This window comes from Mustela lutreola, chromosome 12 (assembly GCF_030435805.1).
Source record: "Mustela lutreola isolate mMusLut2 chromosome 12, mMusLut2.pri, whole genome shotgun sequence".
In the NCBI taxonomy this organism is placed as follows: domain Eukaryota; kingdom Metazoa; phylum Chordata; class Mammalia; order Carnivora; family Mustelidae; genus Mustela; species Mustela lutreola.
Genome location: NC_081301.1, coordinates 33,301,219 through 33,324,001, shown reverse-complemented (window position 1 = coordinate 33,324,001; position 22,783 = coordinate 33,301,219). Strand labels below are relative to the sequence as shown.

Sequence of the window (22,783 nt, the reverse complement as noted above, 5' to 3'; positions counted from 1 at the left end):
CCAACTTTCCAGGAGCCTCTTCATGTATTCATCTCAAGTCACTGCTCTGTCTTCCTCAAGCATAGCAAAATACTTTCATTTCTTTTGCTTTTTTTGAACTTTATTTAAATGGAATCATAGAAAACATACTCTTTTATGTTAGAATTCTTTCATTATATTTATGAGATTCATATGCATTTTTGAATGTGTGTCATCTCATTTTTACTGCTCTATAGTAATCCATTATAAAAATACATCACTCATTTTCTTTATCCATTCTACTACTGGTGCATGTTTGGGTTGTTTTTCATTGGGGAATGGAACAATGCCACTCTGAATTTTTTTTTTTAAGTTCAATTAGCTAACATATAGTACATCATTAGTTTGTGATGTCCTGTTCAATAATTTATTAGTTGTGTATAACACAACTTAGTTGCTTATCACATCATGTGCCCTCCTTAATACCCATCACCCAGTTACCCCATCCCCCCACTACCCTTTTATGCAACCCTGTTTGTTTCCCAGAGTCGAGAGTTTCTCGTGGTTTGTTTCCCTATCTGATTTCTCCCCATTCAGTTTTCCCTCCCTTCCCCTGTGGTCCTCTGCACTATTCCTTATATTCTACATATGAGTGAAACCATATGATAATTGCCTTTCTCTCCTGGACTTATTTCACTTAGCATAATACCCTCCAGTTTCATCCATGTCGATCCGAATGGTAGGTATTCATCTGTTCTGATGGCTGAGTAATATTCCATTGTATATATGAACCACATCTTCTTTATCCACTCATCTATTGCAGCACATCTTGGCTCCTTCCACAGTTTAGCTATTGTGGACATTGCTGCTATGAACATTGGAATGCATGTGCCCCTTCTTTTCACCGCATCTGTATCTTTGGGGTAAATACCCAGTAGTGCAATTGCTGGATATAGGATAGCTACACACACACGAAGAACCACACATGTATTTTAGCCTTTGATTCAACAATTCCAGTTCAGGGAATGTGTTCTGTAGAAATGCTTCTACACTTGGTTTATGTACAAGGTAATTCATTGCAGCTTTTTTTTTTTTTTTTAAAGAACAAATGGTTGGAAACCATCCAGTCTCCTCCAGCAGGAGTCTGGCTGAATTCAGGATGCTCCATCCAGACAAAGGAATAGAATATAGTTGGGAAATAAAATAAGGAAGAAATGAAAGGGGGAAGCACTTTCTGGGTCGCTTGGGAAAGCTCTCTCCCTGCTCACTGCTGCTAGAAGAGCTGACCCTCACCGGTCTCTCCCTTAGACTTCGAGCTGGCCTTTTTGAGCACCTAGAGAAGTGGTTTGACCAGTGTGTCCTCAAAACTCGGGTCATGGTGGCCACCAAGATCAATGAGCTGGATTCAGAATTGGAGCTGCATCAGCATCTACATGAGCCAAGAGCCAAGTGCATTGAAAAGGACATCCATAACGTCAGGGCAGGTATGGACCCTGCTTGGGAAGGCCTCCCTACCCCAGACAGCCAGAGTCTGTGCCATGGCAGTTCTGCATTCATTAGGTGCCCCTGTCTGAGGGTTCCACCTCCCAGGCTGGCGGAAAAGGCAGTATTCAGAGCCCACACTTGAGATTAAAATTTAAAAAAATTTTTTTACAGTTCTTTAAATGCTAGAATGAAGAGTATTGTCCTATTTTAGCTGTGTGAATACCAGATCTGCTCACACACCTATCTGATACACACTTGCATAGCAGAAGCTCTAGAGGCAAGCTGTAGCTCAAGAATCATAGCTACTAGACTCTGGCTGTGTGACTCTGGACATGTTACCTGACCTCTCTGATCCCTCCCTTACTTGCAGAAGGGGGTATTGTTGATGGTAATTAACTCTCCCTGAAAGGGTACAGTGAGGAATCATGAGCAAGTGGGACCCATTAATTTCAGCTTATAATTTATAACTTCAGAAGAGGTGCCGTTTCTCTCCAAGACAGAGGGCTCCTAGAGGGTGGCATACTTTTAGTTGGATCTTCAGGGACCCTGTTGGGTTTTCACTTGTGTCACACTTCAGACTTTTTCATAAATGCTTTGCACTCCCAGAGTGACCCCCCTACGTGGTCCCAACCAAACTCCTCCTTCCTAGAACAGTGACAGAATTGTGGAATCAGACAGCCTGGCTTGGAATCCCAGTGCTTGTGGCCCAGGGAGCCCTGCTTGGCTTTGGAACCTCATTGTGTTCATCTGGAAAATGTGTGCATTAAATATAAGTGTAAATTGAGATTCTCCATGAAGGCTGATTTCCTGCGTCTTACCTGGATCCCTGTCCCAGTGCACAATGGGGAGATTGAGGTCAGAGAAACAAGTTCCCAGAGTCCCCACACTCGTTTTTGGTAGAGCTGGGATGACAGCACTTTCCCCTGCAGGCAGCAGGCAGAGAGGGTGGGCTGGCCTAGGGCTGTCTGCCAGCTCTAAAGGCCTCTGACCTAGCCCTTGAAGCCAAATTCCAGTTCCGTTTACTCTGCCCTAGAAGTCCTTTGGAGTTTGAGCTCCCTGGAAAGAGAAGCCACTGATAGAAAGGAACAAAATCCAGCTGCCCTGCCCAGCCTTGTGCTGGTTGTTTTCTCCACACTCTTCTCACCACATTCCCACCCTTCCTGATACCCTCCACCCCACCCCCCTGCTCCTGGGTCTCTTCACATGCAAGGACTCCCCTGCTCACAGCTTGGTCAGCCTTCTTTCCAGTGAGAGACCCTGGGGCAGTCTCAGATTGGCCCCCTCAGATCGGTACCCATTCCCCAGCCAAGCCCTGGCAGGGGCAGCTGTCACTATCCAGAAAAGAAATGTCCTGAGGTGACTTGAGATCCCAGAAGGCCTCCCTCTGCCTCGTTCTTTTTCAGCTGAGCTCTTGCTTCACCAAGAGCGGCTAGACAGCCACTGTGCTGGGGTGATAGAGACGCTAAGGAAGGAGAAGATGATGTTCTGCCAGTTCCAAGAAGAGCAAAACATAAAGAGCAAAAACTTCCGCCGCAAGATTTACAACATGGAACACATCTTCTCGAACGCCACGAAGAGCCAGAGGTGAGGGCCATGGAATCCCAGACACGAGATGCCAGCCTTTGGCTGATCTCAAAGGAGTGGTCCCTTCCTGGTGGACACGAGTCAGTTTTCCAGGCCCCACAGCAACCTTCCCTTTTCAGCTCACCTCTTCACAGGTGTCAGGGGCTAACTGTGTGACCCCTCTGGCGGGGAGCTGGGCACTGGGTGCTGGGTGAGCAGCCAGGGAGAGAAAAGGGCACCTGTGGTCAGGAGGCAGGGATGTTACTAAGCTGCCCCAAAATGTCCATGAGGAGAAAGGCCATTTCCACCCAGGAGAAACAGAAGGAGCTTCCTGTAGGACGACCCCCCTGTCCTGGGATGGAGGAAGGTAAAGAGGAGACAGAATTTTCCCCCTCAGAAAGGAGCGCTGGCCCAGCTTGAGGTGGGAACGTGCTCATGGCAGAGCAAGGGGTTCCAAGGAGGCCATTCAGGGCTTTGAGATGGAGGCTCCTGCGTGCTCAGGGAGACCTCTATCAGGTAACAGGTGAGGAGCCCTCCCCGGTGTCAGGTACACAGGAGGCTGCTGAGGGCGGACTTACAGGTAAAGAGGAAAGTTTCAGGGTGCTCCTTCGGGAGAGCATCAGCCACAGAAAGCACATTGTTGGGAGAGAGAGAGAGAGAGCACTGCAGGGAGGCCGAAGATCCTATGGGACCTGGGGATTCCTTCAGTACTATGGCGGCGAGGGCCAGAGAGAGGCGAGAGATGGCCTCTGAGACAGCACACTGAGAGTTCCACGCTGTGTCCTGCACACACTGGCATTTTGAACTTCCTTTTAGCTTCTTTTCCTACCCAGAGGAACATGGCCGTGCTTCTGGTGGCCCCACAGCTGGGCACAGCAGTGGAACTCAAGCAGCCCCCAGGCTGCCCTTCCACACCCGGGTCACCACCCTGCCCTCCTGTGTCCCCCAGGCTGGTTAGTCTCAGCAGCACGCTGCACCGGGAGCTGCTCAGCTATGTCGACGTCACCCAGGTGTCCCTGCGCAGCTTCCGCCAGTACCTGGAGGAGAGCTTGGGCAAGCTTCGCCTCACCAACATTGAGTTCATCAAGCACTGCAGGTGGGAGCCCACACCCAGGGCCTCTGTGGGCCCTGGGCTTCCCCTGTCGAGAAGTGGTCTTGTTTCCCCTTACTTTTTTATTGTGACAAAAATATATCACATCAAACTGTCCATTGTAACCATTTTTCAGGTGCACCGTTAGTTCTGTGACACTAAGTTCATTCACGTTGTTGTCCAACCATCCCCGCCATCCAGCTCCAGAAGTTTTCATCTTCATAAACTGAAACTCTGAATCCGTTGAACGTTAACTTTCATTTTCCTCCCTCAGCCCCTGATAGCCATAATTCTTTTTTTTGTCTCGGTGAATTTGACTACTGTAGGTGCCTCATGTAAGTGAAATCATAGAATATTTGTCCTTTTGTGTATCTGGCTTATTTCACTGAACATAGGGTCTTCAAGACTCATCACATAGCATGTGTCAGAATGTCACTCCTCCTCAAGGCTGAATATGTCTACATTGTGTGTATACACCACACGTCGTTTCTCTGTTCCTTCCTTGAAGGACATTTGGGTCATTTCACTGCTTCTGTCTTTGAACCCCCTGTATCCATTTTTTCCATGAGCTTACACTTTCTAAAGCTTCATCAACCACAGGTTTGGGGATGGGAGGGAAGTCTGAGGTCTGATCGTGGCTTGTATTTCTCTCAAACCACTTTCAGATTGTTTTCTGAGGGAGGCAACTTTTCTTCTGAAGAAATTAATTCACTGTGTCATCGACTGGAGAAGGAAGCTTCTCGAATAGAGTTTGTTGAAAGTTTAATCATGATCAACATGGAGAAGATGGAGAGCGAATACCTGGACCAGGTGGGGGAGCCCTGCCCCTCACCTCCAGCCAGGCTCCCAGGACACCCTTGCTCATTGCCTGACGGATCCGTCAAGCCCCCTTTCCAAAAAATTGTGCTTGTCCCACTCTGCTTCCGAAGTCTTTAAGTTCCAAATTAAACCCACCTCCTTTACTTTTTATATATCTTTACAGGCCAATGATGTCATCAACAAGTTTGAAAGCAAATTCCATAACCTGTCTGTGGACCTTATTTTCATAGAGAAAATCCAGCGGTTGCTGACAAATCTGCAAGTAAACATCAAGTGTGAGGTAGGACAGATTCGTTCTTCACCTGCGTGCTAGACACTGTTCCAAGTGCTGGGGATACAACTATGAGCTCTGCCCCATGGGACTTGAACTCCACCCAGGGAGATAGATATTAAATTATAGATATTAGATAGATATTAAATTATATTATTAGATATATTAGATATCTAATATATCTATATATATTAGATATATATAGATATTAGATATATATTAAATTATAATAACCTCTAGGATTCATTGAGTTATTATGCACCATACATCTTGCTAACCGACTTATTTTGATCAGCTATATTAGTCCTCCCAATAACAGTGTGAAGCAAGTCCTGTTCCCCCCCCCCCTATTTTAGAGACAAAGAAACTGAGACAGAGAGTAATAGGTGACCTAGACAAGAATACAGAGCTCTTGAATGTGAAATCAAAATGTGAACTGAGGTCAGTGATCTTAAATAAACAACCTAACTGTACACCTCAAGGAACTGGAAAAAAAAATAAACCCAAAGTTAGCAGAATGGAGGAAATCACAAAGATCAGGTAACAAATAAATGAAATAGAGACCAGAAAAGCAATAGAAAGGATCAATGAAACTAGAGATGGTTTTTCAAAGGTAAACAAAATCAAATAACCTTTAGCTAGATTAAGAAAAAAGAGAGAAGACCAGAATAAAATCAGAAATGAAAGAGGTGATAGTGCAATGGATACTGCAGAAATACAAGAATCTTAAGACTGTTATGACTAATTAAATGCCAACAAATTGCATATCCTAGAAAAAACGGAAAAAGTTCTAGAAACATACCTACCAAGACTGAATCATACACACACGGGAAATCTGAAGAGACCAAGAATGAGTAAGGGGATTGAATCAGTAATCAAGAACCTCCCAACAAAGAAAACTCAGGATCTTATGGTTTCATGGGTGAATTCTACCAAACATTTAAAGATAACTTGACACCAGTTCTTCTCAAACTCTTCCAAAAAATAGAATAGGAGGGAATACTTCCAAATTAATTTTACAAAGCCAGCATTACCCTGATACCAAAGACAGATAAGAACATGGTAAGAAAATGACAGACCGATATCCCTGATGGATATAGATGTAAAAATCCTCAACAAAATATTGGCACACCAAATTCAACAGCACATTAAAAGGATCATACACTATGGGGGCACCTGGGTGGCTCAGTGGGTAGGGCCGCTGCCTTCGACTCAGGTGGTGATCTCAGGGTCGTGGGATCAAGCCCTGCGTCAGGATTTCTGCTCAGTGGGGAGCCTGCTTCCCCCTCTCTGCCTGCCTCTATGCCTGCTTGTGATCTCTGTCTGTCAAATAAATAAATAAAATCTTTTTTAAAATCTTAAAAAAAAAAGGATCACACACTATGATCACGTGTCATTATCTCTGGGATGCAAGGATGGTTCCATATACAAATCAATCAGTGTGATACCATATTGGTAGAATAAAAGATAAAAATCATCATCACAATGGATGCAGAAAAAGCACTTGATAATGTACAACATCTTTTCTTAATAAATATGTTAAACAAATGAAGTAAAGGAGGAAAATACATAAGTATAATAAAGGCCATATGTGAGAAGCCCACAGGTAATACCATACTCAACAATGAATAGTTGGAAGTGTTTCCTGTAGGATCAGGAACAAGACAAGGACATGCCCTCTCACCACATCTATTCAACATAGTACTGGAAGTCCTAGCTGGAGTGATCAGGCAAGAGGAAGAAGTAAAAAGGCATCCAAAAAGAAACAGAAGAAGTAAGATCATCTCTGTTTTCAGAACACATGATCTTATATATAGAAGAGCCATCAAAAAATTGTTAGAACTCATCAACAAATTCAGTAAAGTTGTAGGATACAAAGTCATTATCAAGAAATCAGTTGCATTTGTATATACGGACAGTAAAACATCTAAAAAAATGAAGAAAAACAATCTCATTCACATTAGCATCAAAAACAATAAAACACTTAGGAATAAATTTAACAAAGAGGATGAAAGATCTACACACTGAAAACTATAAGAATTAGATGAAAGAAATCAAAGAAGATACAAATTGTTCATAGATCAGAAGAATTAATACTGTTAAAATGTCCATACTCCCCAAGCTTATCTATAGATTTAGTGCTACCCCTATCAAAATCCAATTGAAATTTTTTCACGGGAATGGGAAAATCCATCCTAAAAATTTTGTGGAACCACAATAGATTATAAATAGCCAAGCAATCCTGAGAAAGAAGTACAAAGCATCACAATTCATTATTTCAAACTATACTACAAAGTTATAATAACCAAAATAGTATGGTACTATTGGGCATATAAACCAATGGAACAAAATCTAAGTTCAGAAATAAACTCTCACATATAGAGTCAAGGAGTATTGAGTATTGACAAGAAAGTCAAGAATAATCAATGGGGAAAGGATCGTCTTTTCAATAAATGGTGTTGGGAAAACTGCATAACCACATGCAGAATAATGAAATTGAAATCTTATCTTACACCACACACAAAAATTAACCCAACATGGATTAAAGGCCTAAATGTAAGACACGAAACCATAAAACTGTGGGAAGAAAACATGGGGAAAGACTCTTTGACATTAGTCTTGGCAATGATTTTGTGGATGTGACACCAAAAGCACAAGCAACAAAAGGAAAAATTAACAAGTGGGACTGCATCACATTGACTAGCTTCTGGACAGCAAAAGAGACAACAAAATGAAAAGATAACTTACAGAATAGGAGAAAATATTTACAAATAATATATCTGATAAGAGGTTAATATCCAAAATATATAAAGAACTCCTATAACTCCATAGCAAAAGAAGTAAACAATATGATTTAAATTTAGTAATAAGGGGCACCTGGGTGGCTCAGTGGGTTAGGCTGCTGCCTTTGGCTCGGGTCATGATCTCAGGGTCTTGGGATCGAGTCCCACATGAGGCTCTCTGCTCGTCAGGGAGCCTGCTCTCTCTCTCTCTGCCTGCCTCTCTGCCTACTTGTGATCTCTCTCCATCAAATAAATAAATAAAATCTTAAAAAATATATAAATTTAGTAATAAATTAAAATAATAATATAATAAATAAATAATAATATAATAAAATAAATAATAAATTAAATTTCCTTTGCCCAAAGGAACTGAATAAACATTTTCCAATAGAAGACATACAAATGGCCAACGGGTGGATGAAAAGGTGCTCAACATCACCCATCATCAGGGAATGACAAGTCACAGTGACAATGGGGTATCACCTTGAACTTGTTAAAATGGCTGTCATCAAAAAGATATTTCTCCACACGGCAAGGGTGTGGAGAAAAAAGAATCCTTGTGCACTGTTTGGGGGAATGCAAACTGGTACAGCCACTGTGGAAAACAGTATGGAACCACCATATGATCCAGCAGTCCCATTTTTGGTTATATATCCAAAGGAAATGAAAATATGGTCTTGTAGCCATATCTGCACTCCCATGTTCATTGCAGCATTTTTCACAATGTGAATGTGAACAATGTGGCAGAGTGTCAACAGATGAATGGATAAAGAAGAGAGGTATCTGTACAATGGAACATTATTTGACCATGAAAAGGAAGGAAATCCTACCATTTGTGACAACACATATGGACCTTGAGGGCATTAATCATAGTGAGATAAGTCAGAGAGAGATGAATACTGTATGATCTCACTTACATGTGGAATCTAGAAAAGCCAGACTCAGAGATAACCGAGGATCGAATGGCGGTTACCAGGGACTGAGGGGTAAGAGAAATGCAGAGGTGAGGGTCAGTGGGTAAAAACTTTCAGTTATAAGACAAATAGGTTCTGGGACTCTAATGTGAAGCATGATATTATAGTTAAAAATACTGTGCTGTATACTTGAAAGTAGCTAAGAGAGTAGATCTTAAATGTTTTCATCACAAAAAGGAAATGGTAATTATTTGATGTGGTGGAGGTATCAGTTAATGTTATGGTGATAATTATTTTGTGATATATAAGTGTATCAAATCATCACATTGTAAACCTTAAACTTACATAATGTTATGTGTCAATAATATCTCAATAAAGCCAGGAGTGACTTTGACTTATTTTTAAGCTTTTTTCTATATATGGAAAGCGGGACGCCTGAGTGGCTCAGTAGGGTAAGCAGCTGCCTTCGGCTCAGGTCATGATCCCAGCATCCTGGGATTGAGTCCCACATCAGGCTCCTTGCTCAGCAGGAAGCCTGCTTCTCCCTCTGCCTCTGTCTGCCACTCTGTGTGCCTGTGCTCAAATCTCTGACAAAAAAAAATGTTATATATGGAAAGATTTCTCATATATATGTGTGTGTGTGTGTGTGTATATATACACACATAAAGAACAAAACTGGCCTCATGCTATTTATACAATTTTTTAAGGTGTATCATCTTTAAAGATTCTTTCAAAAACACTACTGTGATGGCTTCCCTCTCCTGAATTTGTTGCTATTTTTACTTAGCCATTCCTTTCTGGAGGAATATTTTGGTGGATTTCACTTATTATTATACCAATGGTATTATAAACACCCTTGTGCAGGAAACTCTGATTATGTCCATGGGTATCTCGCAGAGCTAGATCACTGGGGCAGAGCACAAATGTTTTAAGGCTCCTCATGTTTCCTAGGTGGCTTATACAGACAACCCCCCCCTAGTGGGACAATGCCCTTAACCACTACTGGGGGTTGTCGATTTTATTTATTTATGTATTTATTTATTTATATTTATTTGTGAGAGAGAAAACATGAATGGTGCAGAGAATCAGAGGGAGAGAGAGAAGCCAACTCCCTGATGAACAGGGAGCCCGAGGCGGGGCTCAATCCCAGGATGCTGGGGTCACCACCTGAGCCAAAGGCAGAAGCCCAACTGACTGAGCCACCCAGGTGCCCTGTTGATTTTTTTTATTTTTAAACCTTATTTGTTTGAGAATAAAAAACAGGCCCCCCCCCAAAAAAAGTTTTTACATTTGCATTGATCTAGCTTCTGATAACATTTTGCATTCTCCCCCATTTCGTTTTTCCAATATTGAATTCATCCCCCTTTGATAATATATTTTCCTGATCAAAATAAGTATTCTAGAAACAAATCATGGAACCTCTGGTTTTTCTAGGTTGCAAAATCTAATTTGCAAACAGATGGATTAAATTCTTCTCTGGAACAGCTCCAAAGGAAAGTAGAAATGTGTCGAAACTCAAAGGGAGATAAAAAAGTAAGTATTCAGTATTTGCTAAGCTATGAATAGTAAAGATGCATTACACCAGAATTATAAACTAGAAGTAAACTTATATCTGTCATCAAAATTCCTCCGGCTCCAGAGGGGCCTCCTAGCCTTCCTACTCAACTCCTGCTTTAGTCAATGGAATTAAGGACGAAAAGAAAACACAGCTACCTCCCTCAGCCACCAGACCCTCCCAAGCAGGCTTCTAGAGTCCAGAGAGTTGGGGGCTTAGGTCTGACCTCACTCCCCCTCCGATGTCACCAGGCATCCTTCCTTGTAACTGGAACTCAGCCCTCAATGAAAGATAGAAGCAGGACTCTGGCCTCTGAACAACCACTTTTTTGTTTTTTGCTTTTTGTTTTTTTCATTTGCTTGGTTTTTTGATCATGGCACACACACTGGTAACTTCTGTTTTCTATGTATAAACTGTAGAGTCCAAACAAGAGCGATACGGATCAGCAATAGCAGGTCTCTCTGCACGTTTCTGTTGTTTCCTTGCTTGTTTTCCGCCCCCATGAGTTTCACGCTCAGCCTGGCCTCCCTGAGCAATGTTTGCTCAACGATTCCCCCGGACACTCGAGAACCAGAAGTCTCAGCTGGAGGTTTCTTGAGCAGGATGCTCCTTCCTCACCAAGCTTTGTCTTTTCTCTTCCATTTCAGTGACTGAGTTGAGGTTTTATTTTTGTCAACACTGAGAGGACATTTAGTGTCTATCTTTCTTGCTTTTTCTTGCATAGTAACACATGCTTCTTGAAGAAAATTCAAACATCCACAAAGCACAGAGTGAATACACATCCTTCATCTTATTCTGTCTGTCTCTCACACTTTTTTTTTTTTTTTTTTTTTTTTTTTTTTTTTTTGCAGAGCCCCCAGTGACCTCTGTATTTTCCTGCACTAATTTTCTACGCATACCCAGGAACTCAGGGAAAGCAGGTTTATCTGAAGTGACCCCTTCAGCAGACACTCTAGAGACAGCTCTCTCTCCAGAGCAGAAACATTTGCTCTTCCACATTTCCTCACCTCCCCAGCCCCCTCACGGTACCCTCCTGGTGGTGTCAGGGTGCTGGACAGGGGGCCTGGGGCTTGCACAGCCTCCTGGCCAGGGCAGGGGAGCATGAACTTGGGTGGACAGGCAACCGTGTTGGATGGAGGGGACTGGTTGGCTATTTCTGCAAAGCAGTGATTGGGAGACGGGAACAATGCATTGGATACATGGCAGAGGCGGTGGGGACCGGGAGGCAGATGTGGCCAGGGTCATGGGCTCAGTGCCATGCACAAAGAGTGCCTCTGGCTGCTGTGTGCAGAAAGTCAGGGAGGGAGTGAGAAGTGAGACAGGGTGCTGCAACTGAGGCAGAGAGAATTATGCCAGCAGAGACACCTCTGGTTCTGGAATTGAGTGGCAGGGGAATGGATAGGACCCAGAGCATAGTGGAGATGAAGGAAGCAGAAGAGGCCAATGCACCTCCTGGCCTGGGTTGTCTACAGAGGCCAATAGACAATTCAGGGGACCAAGTGTGAGGACTGCTGAGTGATGTGTGAAATGTGCAGTGAGCGTGAACATCCTTCCAGGTGCTTCTCTGTGCACCTAGGGGCATGGTCTGTGGGATTGCTGCATGTGCCGCTGACCTTATTAGATCACTTTCCAGAAAGGCTGTGGTCATTTCACTCCTACACAGCCTGGCCATCTTGTCCAAACATTTCCTTCTAAGAGTATCAGAGCTAGAAGAGACCCGAGGGAACATTCATTTTCCATGCAAATAAGGAAATGAAGTTGAGCAAATTTAAATGATTTGTCCAGAATGAACCCATAAAACCAGGACTAGAATTCCTATACCCCATCATTGAAGGATTTGCTCCCAGTGCAGCTGCCCAGGGGAGCCAGCTGGCATCCCCAACTGTCTCGGAGCTCTCCCCGACTGTCTCGGAGCTCTGCCTGCAAGTGAGAGGCCTCCAGAGAACCAAGAGGCCTGCAGTTCAAATATAGGAAACTAGCCTTCCTTCAGCCCGCTTCCTGTGGTTTTCTTACCCTAGATGGTGACCTCAGAAGACCTCCTTGGCTTCGTCCAGACTTGGAAAGAGAAACTGGGCCAGAGGATTCAGTACCTCAACTGCAGGCTGGACACAGCATCCATGACTCAAGTGGTCTTTACCGTAAGGAATGGACAGTAAAGGAAGGGGTTGGCAATGGAAAGTGTGGGGGAGTCATCAGGTCTAGGCTCAGTAGAGCCTAAGGGAAGAAGAGGCTCCCAAGCTCCTGTTGGACACCAGGCTTACTATAAAGACCATATATATATATATATATATATATATATATATATATATATATATATTAGGAAGACTATAGTCTATGCAGTCAGACCTGAGCTCAAATCCCAGATAGTCCACTTCCCTGCCTTGGGTGCTTAGAAGACCCCTCACCTCTTGACACCACCTCCTCATCTCCACCAGGACCTTCGGCTTACCCCACCCACTGGCTCTCAGGCAACCCTCACCTTTCAGCCCCTTCCTTCTTGTCCACACCCATGAGCAACCACTACCTTCTCCCCATCCCATCCCTACCCCCTCTCCTTGCCCACCTGGATGCCCGTGCCCGTGCCCTCTCACTTCCCCTCATGATCCACTCCCTGAGCTGCAGTCTGGAGAAGATCAGTCTGACTCTGTCACTCTTCTGCCTTCAGGGTGAAATCCAGACCCTGGGACGGGGTCTTTACAGCGGCTTTCTCAACCTGCCCTCCATGGCCTCTTCATTTCTCACCCTCATTTCTACCCCAAAGACATGACTTACCCCCGGGCCTTCTCTTTCAGACCCTACAGTGAGGTCTCCATTTTTAGGGGCTGTCTCTCTAGACTGTGTGCTCCAAAAGGGCAGAGCTTGTTGCCTTCACCCCATACTCAGCCTCTCACACCAGGCTTTGAATGCTGGAGGCACTCAACCATGTTCCAGGGGGAAGTGTCGTAGAACCAATGTGGGCAAAAGTGACACCCCGCAAGTTCTTTTCCGGGCACCTTCTCACTGCCACGTTTTGAGCCAGTGCTTCCTTTATGGGAAGGCTCTTCACACAGGCCACCAGTACTAAGCATCCCTCACACCACTGGCACTGCGCCCTTCCAGACGAAACTCAGGAGTCCAGCCAGGGTCCTTCCCTCTTATAGTCCCCCGCTGAGAGAAGGACACTCGGTAAGATAGGAAACAGCCTAACTAAGCACTCCCTGTGGACCACCGCTCCTACCCTTTCTCCACGATCCAACTTTTGGGGGGTGTTGTCTCCTTGTTTGTGTACACTTTCATTCACTCCTTCCTTTCAAGAACAGTGCCTGGGCATATCTGCAGGCTGGCCTTATACGTCCATGATCCTTGGTCTCATGGAAGCCTCTGGAACTTCTCTTTCACAGCGCTGGTCCTAGTTTTGACCAATCATTTATTTGTAGAAGTGCATGTTAGACTAGACTGTAAGCCCCACAAAGATGAGGGGCACATGCAACCTCTCTATGCTGTGTTCCAGGCCCCAGGCAGCACCTGGGCAAGTACTTGGGAAACATTTTGAAAGCCAGCACGCGCACATAAATGCACGCGTGCATACCTGCATGAATGACCCTCATGCAGGAGGACCATTACCCCGGAGATAGGACCATTACCATTTTTAAGAAGGAAAGTCGAGGCTCAGAGAATCAGGCAGCTGGCCGCCAGCTGCAGGGCCTGAAAACACGAACACAACCTGCTTGCATCCCTGGACTGAGGCTGGGCCCACCAACTCAGGTCCCTCTCTTGGGCCTGTAGGACAATGTCATGACTGACCTGGAGGTAGAGAGTGACATCATGGTGTCTTCAGAAGCCCTTGAAGAGGAGGCCAAGGTAGACTTGGTCACCCCAGAGTCCTTCGCCCAGCCGAGCCACATGGGGAAGCCCATGACTGAAGATCCAGCTGTGGAAGTGGTCAAGAAGATCCTGCAGTGAGTTGGCTATGGGATTTGCAAGAGCGCTCCGCCACCCTAGCTCATGGCCTCGAAACTTCAGGCACCATCTTTGGGGTCCCGCACACAAGTTTCCCACCCCTGACAGCCTGTGACTTTGTATAAGGCCTTCTCCTCTTGAACCTCAGTTTCCTCCTCTGGAATGAGGCTCATAATCAGACTGATATACACAGTATTGTGGCCTAACCAGGATGGTAGCTAATCTCGTGCTCACTGGGAAAAAGCTCATATCCTTTCCTTTGGTTTCAGACTTCCCAATGAAAAATGCTCAACCCAGCCATGTGACAAAGACCGGTCCCAGACAGGTAGAGGCAAACAGGCCTGTGGGTCTCAGGGGACTGGCGGTGGGGGAGCTGGTGTTGCCCCCTGGCCCATCCTCACCTTCGGTCCTCCATTCTTGCCCTTGGCACTCATCACCCAAGGCTTGAAGCGACACCAGAACCGGGGGGAACACATCGTGAAGAAAGCCCAGTCCAGTGCCAGTGCCACTTCAACAGGAAGGTAGGAGTCTGGGCTGCCCAGGATCTCCCCTGCCCACATGCCTTCCCTCACCCCCAAGACATAGGCCAGAACCCACCCTGTTGCTTCTATAGACTGTCCTCAGAAGACACCACCTATGCTCACTGTTCTGAGACCCCCAAGGGACCCCGTGAGATGTTGGCTCTGAAGCTGGCTTTAGTCAGGTCTATGCACTTTCCTGCTGAGTGATGTGGCTCACATGGGCCTCCCACGTCAAGAACCCATCTTGATGTTCTGTGGCTCTCTGTGGTGGCAGCTGCTGGATCCCAGCCCTCTTCCCATATCCATCATTCTGGTTAAAAAAAAAGAGGGACATTGGAGGGTGCCTGGGTGGCTCAGTAGGTTAGGCATCTGCCTTAGGCTCAGGTCATGATCCTGGAGTCCCAGATCAAGGCCCATATTGGGCTCTGTGCTCAGCAGGTAATCTGCTTCTCCCTTGACCTTTCTATCTCTCATGCTCTCTCTCTCATCCTCTCTCGCTCTCAAATAAATAAAATCTTAAAAAAGGGGGGGGCACATTGGAGATGGCTTCCCTTACAGGAGGAATCCTAGACTTCTACATCCTGGCCATGCCCTCTGCCCACTGTACCTCCATTGCGGTCATTAGACTCATGGCTCAGTGGGTGTGGACCTCACTGTCTCCTGATAATGATTTTATAGAAGGCGAGTAACAGAGCCAGTGGCTGAAGCGACTTCTGCATTCTCTGAGAGCCCCTGTTTATATGCTTTCATTCCTGGTTTTGAGGAAGTGGTAATGAGGAAATCCCTGCTTTGCATACCTCCAAGAGGCCCATTTGAACACGAACGCCATCTGCAATGTGGAAATAAACCCAAGGCCAATCAAATGAGAAAAGCAACGGCTATTTATTCGGAGCGTGGTACAGCAAGGGGGTCAGCCAGCATCACTTAACATTTTAGCCGAGACTCAAAGGCCGATGAGGGAGTGAAGAGGCAATGGTGAAGAAATGGAAGACTTTCTGTGTGCTTTTATTGGAGGCTGTTGACATGGGGAAACTGGAGGCCGGCCAGCTAGCAGCAGCCAAACGAAGTGATTACTTAGGGTTGTGTATTTGGCTTTCTCTGGTTAGTCTCAAGTTAGAAACAGGGAAAATGATCAAGTCCTAACCTTTTCGAGCTGACAGTTACATGAGTAGTTGTTTAGCATTTTGGATTGCCATGAGAGAGAACAGTAAGGCTTCCTGCAAGTCTGCCCTACATCAGGCTGGCTTCCCAAGTTTTTCTTTATAGTCGACAAGGAGTTGCTTTCCTGGGCAGGTGGCTATAGGGTATGGGTCAGAGATTTCTGTATTTCTGTACAGTCCAGCTGTTATCCATTTGTACAGTCAGTCTTTCAGTGGTTACAAAATACAGTCCATGTTGCTAGGGCTATCTGATGTTGCATGGAACCTACTTAAACTAAACATTATTCGCTGCTTCTATGAAATTCAAGTTTAATTTGGCATAATGTACTTTGATTTGAGAAGCCCCTCAACCTGTTTTTCTTTAGGTCCTCACTACAGAGAAGCAAGGATATATAATTTCTGGCCCTTCACCCCCTCTCAGGGACCTTGGGTGGGTTTTAACAATAAGGACTTCACCCCCACAATAAGATTGTCTCCACAGAAGATGGGGAATAGGGAAGTATCTTGAAGGGTTCAGCCCCAGACACGGGAGTCATGGTATCCCCAGGCAGGCCCAGAGGCTCTAGGCCCAGGAGACCTGCCTATCCATGCCAACCTCCCAGGCACTGACTCACCTGTGTCTCACAGCATCACACGGTACTCCAAGCCCAACCGAATGGACAGAAAGTTCCAGGTGCTCGGGGAGAAGCCACCACCTCCAGCTGAGTAAGTGGAACCTCATCCTTTAACTCTTTAACCCATTGTCTCAGTCAGGGGGTGGCTAAACCTGACACAACTGGGGGGAAAAGAAGAAGGAGGGGTGGGTGAGGGGACAGGTAAGGGTCAAGGTCAATGTGTCTCATTCCATTTCACCTAAATTCTTTGAGAGACATGTTCATCAAAATTTCTCATTTTCCAATCTAAGTTTTTTGGGGTAGCAGGGCAGCATACCCCTTTTAGGTTTGGGGTTTTTTTTGTGGGTTTTTTTTTCAATTTTCTAATGCCTCACCTCCCCTATTCCTCTTTTCCTTTATTTTAATTTTATTGATTAAAACAAACTCTTTTTCACTTAATATGGCTACATTTCAAGCTGTTTAAACAAGCAAGATTTTAGCTTCAGAAAACTGGGGGCCCTCAGAGAAAGTCAAGATATACAATGAATACACACATACCCCCTTAACCAGGGATCTCACCATCACAGCACCCCTACTTATAAGTCTTTTTGCCTCACTGGTCTTATCTCTGAGGTTTTGTGAACTTTGCAAAGAAAAAAAAAAAGTGGCTTTCACTTCAGGTGGCCCAGATGTTGGGTCCAAGTTAGCAGCTAGAATCTCCCTTGTTCCCTCACAAAAAGACATTCCTTATCATTAAAATCTTGACTCTCTCTTTCCATTTTGTATAGTTCTATCATTTTATCGCATGTGTATATTCGTATAACCATCATCAAAATCAAGAAACAGAACTGTGCCATCACCACCAACAGATCGGTCACTCTGCTGTCCCTTCATAACCATACGTACCCCCTCTCCATCACCATTTCCAACCCTGAGCAACCACAAATCCCTTTTCCAGCCCTACCATTTTGTCATTTCAACAATGTCATATAAACAGTCTTATACGGTGTATTACCTTTTCAGAGTGGCTTTTTGCACTCAGCATAATATCCTTGAGGTCCGCCCCAGCTGTCACATGCATTAGTTGTCCATCCCTTTGTGTTGTTAAATAGTTAGCCACCATATGGAGGCACCATGGTATTTTTGTGGTGGAAAGAAAAAAATCACAGACTAAACAGAAAGCATTTATGAAATCTCTGAAAGGGGAGAGACTTTCCTGGCCTAGCTTAGTGGTGAATTGATCAGGAAATGGAATCAGACAGATGATGTTTTGACCCCCACACTGGGACTCTAAGCAACATCTTCCAAGCCTTCATCTTCTCTGTGCACTGCGGGTAGAAGACGATCCTCCTCATGGGGCTGTAGAGAGGAACAAAGGGTTACCCACAGGCCTCCCTTGACTATACAGGATCATCACCCCAAGAAACACTAGATGAAATCACAAGGAAAAATGATGGAAAACTTTGGCAAATAGGTTTTTTAACTCCTCTGAGGTAAATTGCAATTAAAAGTTATATAGCAACCAGCCAAGACACAACAGTGGTAGATAAGGTCAACAAAGCAAGAATTGGCTCCTCTTCCTGCCCCCCTGCCCTCAGCAAACTGCTAAGGAAATTTCCAGCACTCAGTAGGGTAAGGGGGAGAACTGGAAGAGACCACACACAAGGAGGAGATAAAATTAGGAACACACATGTTGAGAAAACACTAATCCTCACTAGAATGCAAACCAACGAAAGGGGAAGAAATCCATTCCATATTTTGCCCGAGATTAACCAATCTGTAAATAGATTTTTAGAGGAAGTTCCCAGTTTATCAAGGGAGAGTGCAGATGGTCCCTCCCAGGTACTGCCAGTGTGAGTTGTTGAAGGAAAATTTATTCTGATCCTTGTTTGAACAGTAGGGAAGACTTTATGCAGGACCATTGCAATAGGCGTCAAGACTGTTCCAACAGGGGAAAGGTAGGCCTCAACTCAGAGTACAATAAGGACAAGAGAAGATCTGTAGCCAGTGTACAGAGCGGTGGGGGGGGGTGAGTAGAAAATTGAAAGGTAGTGGGATTCTTGCTAAGCCTACTTAGCAGGATTCTTGGTCATGGTGATTGGATAGCGAAGGTCATCCAATATGAGGGTGGGGGGGTTGTGTCTCAACTGACTTTACAGTGTTCTTGCTCACATAAGACCCAGCAGGCCAAAGACAGTGCCCAAGGATGAGGCCTCGTCAGGAAGTAGGCTCAGAAGAGCCTGTCTGAAGTCTGGTCGAGCAGAGAGTCATTGTTAGTCCCTCCTCTTATTTAAGGAAAGACTATCAGTTCATTTCTCATTCCGTCGGCTTTTGTTCCTTAAAGACCAGCTGAACCACCTGTTGAGACTTGGTGGTAGGGTACCCAGTCAAGCTTTCTGGATGCTGGGCCTGAAGCATCCTGAGTGGCCCACACGGGAGTAGCTCTAGGCATTATGGTTATCTCTCGTCCAGTGTCAGCTTGCTGGACTTCATTAGATTTTGGAGGGAAAGTCAGCCATAAATGACAGGAAGTCCCAATAAGGATCCAGGCAGCCAAGCCTTGTTCTCGGTGGCATCAAGTCAGCCAAGTGGGAGAGAATTTGGAAATATTCACTGGGGGAGTTGTAGCCAGATATTGAAGGAAACTAGCAGAACTGAGTGTTTGGTAAGGACTGACCAACTGTGCAAGATGGCAAGATCCCAGTCCCGTTTACAGATAGGTAACACAATCTCAAAGACAGTAAACAGGACTAGAATCTTCTAACCCACAAGAGTGTGCTGTAATTTTCCACTGAGGCATAAAGCTTCTATCACCCCTCTTTCTGATGCTTGTCTACAAAACATGTCTACAAAACATGCCTGATTTCTTTAGGTTTGGCCTGATTCTTCATGTAGGTGCAGCAAGTGTGGTAACTGACCGCATAGATCTCTTCATAAAAAGTTTCAGAGTAGACTTGCAAAAGCCTCCTGGGGCTAAGAAGCCAGGCTAGAGTTCACCTGTGATCCTTCTAGATTTAAGTGAAACCCTCTCTTCTTGCGACCCCACAGTATTCTAGGTTCCTCGGCTTGCTAGGAAGGGGTCTTCCTTCCTCACCTGTAAGCTGGGAACCCTGTAATCCAGGTACAGGCTGCTTTTCCCAAGAGGGCTTTGTAAAAACCACTGGCTCCATAAAATTGACCCTAGTTCCTTATAATTGTCTGGTCATATCTGATTCTATGTGTCCTTCTCCACATGATATTCTATCCAAAGCCTTGGTTATGTATTAGTGCTTTGAGGTATGTCCCATTACAAGGAGGATGGATTCTTACTGAACCCCCATGAATAGTTGGGGGTTGCCATGAAAATAGGTATACTCAGTAAGAGTTCTCAAATTCTGGGATGCATGTCAGTGGCTAAAACACTCAACCTATTTCCAAAGAGCGCTTTTTCCTTTTCCATTTCAGATATTTGTTTTTAGTGTTCTCTGGTTCCCTGAGAGCCCTGAGAGGGATGGGAAACCTAGAGTCCAGGGATTGTAGGAGCTGAGGGTGGGGATGGGAAGGGAAAGATCCTTCAGGGTGGACAGAGCTGGGGCTTTGCAGGGGGGCATGTCAGAATGTACCGGGAAACTGAAGGGGAGATGGAGGTGGCTAGAGGAGGAAGTCAAGGAACAAAGGTGAGGCGAAGGCAGAGGGCTGAGATGGACCAGTCTGGGGATATGTGAAGTTTCCCAGAGAAGCCAGTGAGGTTCCACATTATCCTTAGTCAAATCATGCCAGTGGCATGAATCCTACAGCAGACTGTTTGGGAAAGGATGGTGAACAAATACAAAGGATTCTGTCTAACGTTTGGCCCAAAAGAGTTTTTGTCACAGCCAGCAAAAGATCTTTCTAGAAAGCAGTTTGGGAAGGTAGTAAAGGCCATAGAATTATCCTTTTGTGCACCAAAAGGTGTTTCTCCCAAGGAAACCATCTCCCAAGGAAACTGTTGAGAAGAGAGAGCTCACACAAAGATACACCACGCAATACTTTTTATACTGGTTAAAAATGGGAAAACTTAACATTCTAAAAATAGGAGATTGCAAACCATGGTGCTTCCATACTCAGTAGTGTTACACAGCCATTTAAAGAGATATCTTAATGTGGGGGAACACTTAACAAGTGAACAGAATATAAAATATACATGAACCTAATTCCAAACTGATTTTAAAAGCAGCAGAAGGAAATAACATAAAATGTTGGCCTTTATTTTTCCCTTTGCTTTTCAGTCTGTTTCTAATTTTCTTTAATTATGATGAGCAAATTTTCCAAATGAAACATCAAGTGACTGATATGCATATATTTTAGAAATTGGCCAATAACATGTGTGTTCAGCCATCACTGTGTCATTAATAGAAATTCTGAAAAATTGTGTCCAGGTGGACTTTACCGTTTTTCTGGGAGAGATAGAGGTTAATCAGCCAGTCCCAAATCCCCCTGTGGATAGTGTTGTAGGGTTGAGGACTACTTTGAGAACATGGGAATAGGATGGTCAGGAATTGTCTCCAAGCTGGGATCTGAGGAAGAGCAGTAGCAAATGTGACCAACAGGAAAGTTGGCAGTGTTCTTGGGGTGGGGAGGGGAATCGGTATGTGCAAAGGTCCTGGGGCAGGAGCAAGTAGCTACAAGGATCAATGAAGCCAAAAGAGCATAGACTCTTGGAATGGGCCAAACCCACCTTGTCACATCAGAGAGGGATTTAAACTAGACACATAGAAATATTAGGTGAGAGCACACCTGGGCATCACATGAAGTGTCTAATTCTGGCTGGGCCAAACCCACCTTGTCACATCAGAGAGGGATTTAAACTAGACACATAGAAATATTAGGTGAGAGCACACCTGGGCATCACATGAAGTGTCTAATTCTGGCTGGGCCACAGAATGTTTTGTCCATTTGGTTTTGCCCACACCATTTGGTGTGATTAGATAAGGCTCCTCAGGGATCTGTCTTTTGTGTATTGCAGGGATTTTAAAGGGATCATCCTGACCCTTCTCTGGGAGAGCAATGAGCATCTGTTGAACGTGGTAGAGGTGAGGGCCGCTACCCACAGGCCTCGGCCTGTCCCTTGACCGGCGGTGGGCCACACATCACAGCTGCCTCTGCCTCTTTTGTTCTGCTGATAATGGCCTTGTGGGTGAAATTGAGAAAGGGGATTCCAGCTCCCACACCCACAGCTACCCACCTTCATGTCACCTCCTGTGTTTTCCTAAGAATTAAACCTCATTTAATAATTTATCTATTTATTGATCCACCAGACTTTTCCCAGACACTGTGTGTCAGATACTGAGTGGGCCAAGAACAGCAAGCCCAGTCTCTGTCCCTGAGAGGCCAGTGTCCCACAGATGGGCGACAGGCATGATGGCCCCACGGGTGGGGCTGCTGGAGCAGGCACTCTGGGGGGACGTCCAATGGGAGCTACCCAGTGCCCAGTTCCAGCACACCCCACACGTGGGTGTCTGTGCATGTTCCCGTCAGCCTCCCACTGGGCTGCAAATCCTTCAGAACTGGGGCTCTGAGTCTTCCATATTGGTGGTGCTCGGCCTAGTACCCAGCTTGGCACTTCAGAAAAAGCATCATAGAAAGCTTTCGACCTGATCATTGAAATAAGATTCCATTTGGGTCTTGAAGGACAAAGAGAGTTTTGCCATTCGGTCATGTGTGCATTGCATCTGGGATAATGACAGTGATGAAAAGGGCGATTGGGTAGGAGGAGTGTGACTGGCAGGGGTGCCATCAGGAGAAAGAGCTAGGCGGCGTGGAGGACAGGGTGGAGATCATAGGAGCGTGGAGATGCTCTGGAGCCCCGTGGTGACGGTCAGCCTCTCCTGCAGGAGTTCTATCGGAGAGAGAAGCGTGCCATCACCAGGCCTGACTGCATGTATGAAAACTTTGACCAGTGCGCCGAGAACATCTGCAAGAAGATCCTGGAGTACCACATGCAGACAGACGAGTACCATAACTCCTGCCTCCTAGGTGGGTGCAGGTGACAGGCAGGTGGGCAGGTCAGGGGCATGGCACGTGCCACTATCTGAGGGGAGCCTGGGCCTCAGAGCCCGCAGGAAGCCTTCTTGACCTGGAGGTTACCAGGGGAGGCATGGGAGGCTCACTGTG

The 22,783-nt window shown here is 45.3% G+C and overlaps 1 protein-coding gene across 9 annotated transcripts in view; it reads left to right on the top strand.

Moving 5' to 3' along the window:
• CCDC180 (coiled-coil domain containing 180) overlaps nucleotides 1-22,783 on the top strand; it is a 62,936-nt gene that overhangs the window by 28,580 nt on the left and 11,573 nt on the right. For 3 of the 9 annotated variants that reach the window (XM_059142216.1, XM_059142214.1, XM_059142217.1), the window contains 12 exons: nucleotides 1,267-1,442; nucleotides 2,847-3,027; nucleotides 3,956-4,102; nucleotides 4,762-4,906; nucleotides 5,079-5,195; nucleotides 10,318-10,416; nucleotides 12,457-12,576; nucleotides 14,204-14,376; nucleotides 14,647-14,898; nucleotides 16,686-16,763; nucleotides 21,636-21,702; nucleotides 22,504-22,645. In XM_059142216.1, the coding sequence (XP_058998199.1) occupies nucleotides 1,267-1,442; nucleotides 2,847-3,027; nucleotides 3,956-4,102; nucleotides 4,762-4,906; nucleotides 5,079-5,195; nucleotides 10,318-10,416; nucleotides 12,457-12,576; nucleotides 14,204-14,376; nucleotides 14,647-14,898; nucleotides 16,686-16,763; nucleotides 21,636-21,702; nucleotides 22,504-22,645 (1,697 nt within the window). Of the gene's footprint in view, nucleotides 1-1,266; nucleotides 1,443-2,092; nucleotides 2,290-2,846; nucleotides 3,028-3,955; nucleotides 4,103-4,761; nucleotides 4,907-5,078; nucleotides 5,196-10,317; nucleotides 10,417-11,289; nucleotides 12,435-12,456; nucleotides 12,577-14,203; nucleotides 14,377-14,646; nucleotides 14,899-16,685; nucleotides 16,764-21,635; nucleotides 21,703-22,503; nucleotides 22,646-22,783 lie in introns of those variants that run through there. The other 6 variants (XM_059142219.1, XM_059142218.1, XM_059142220.1 and 3 more) reach the window with 5 other exon arrangements.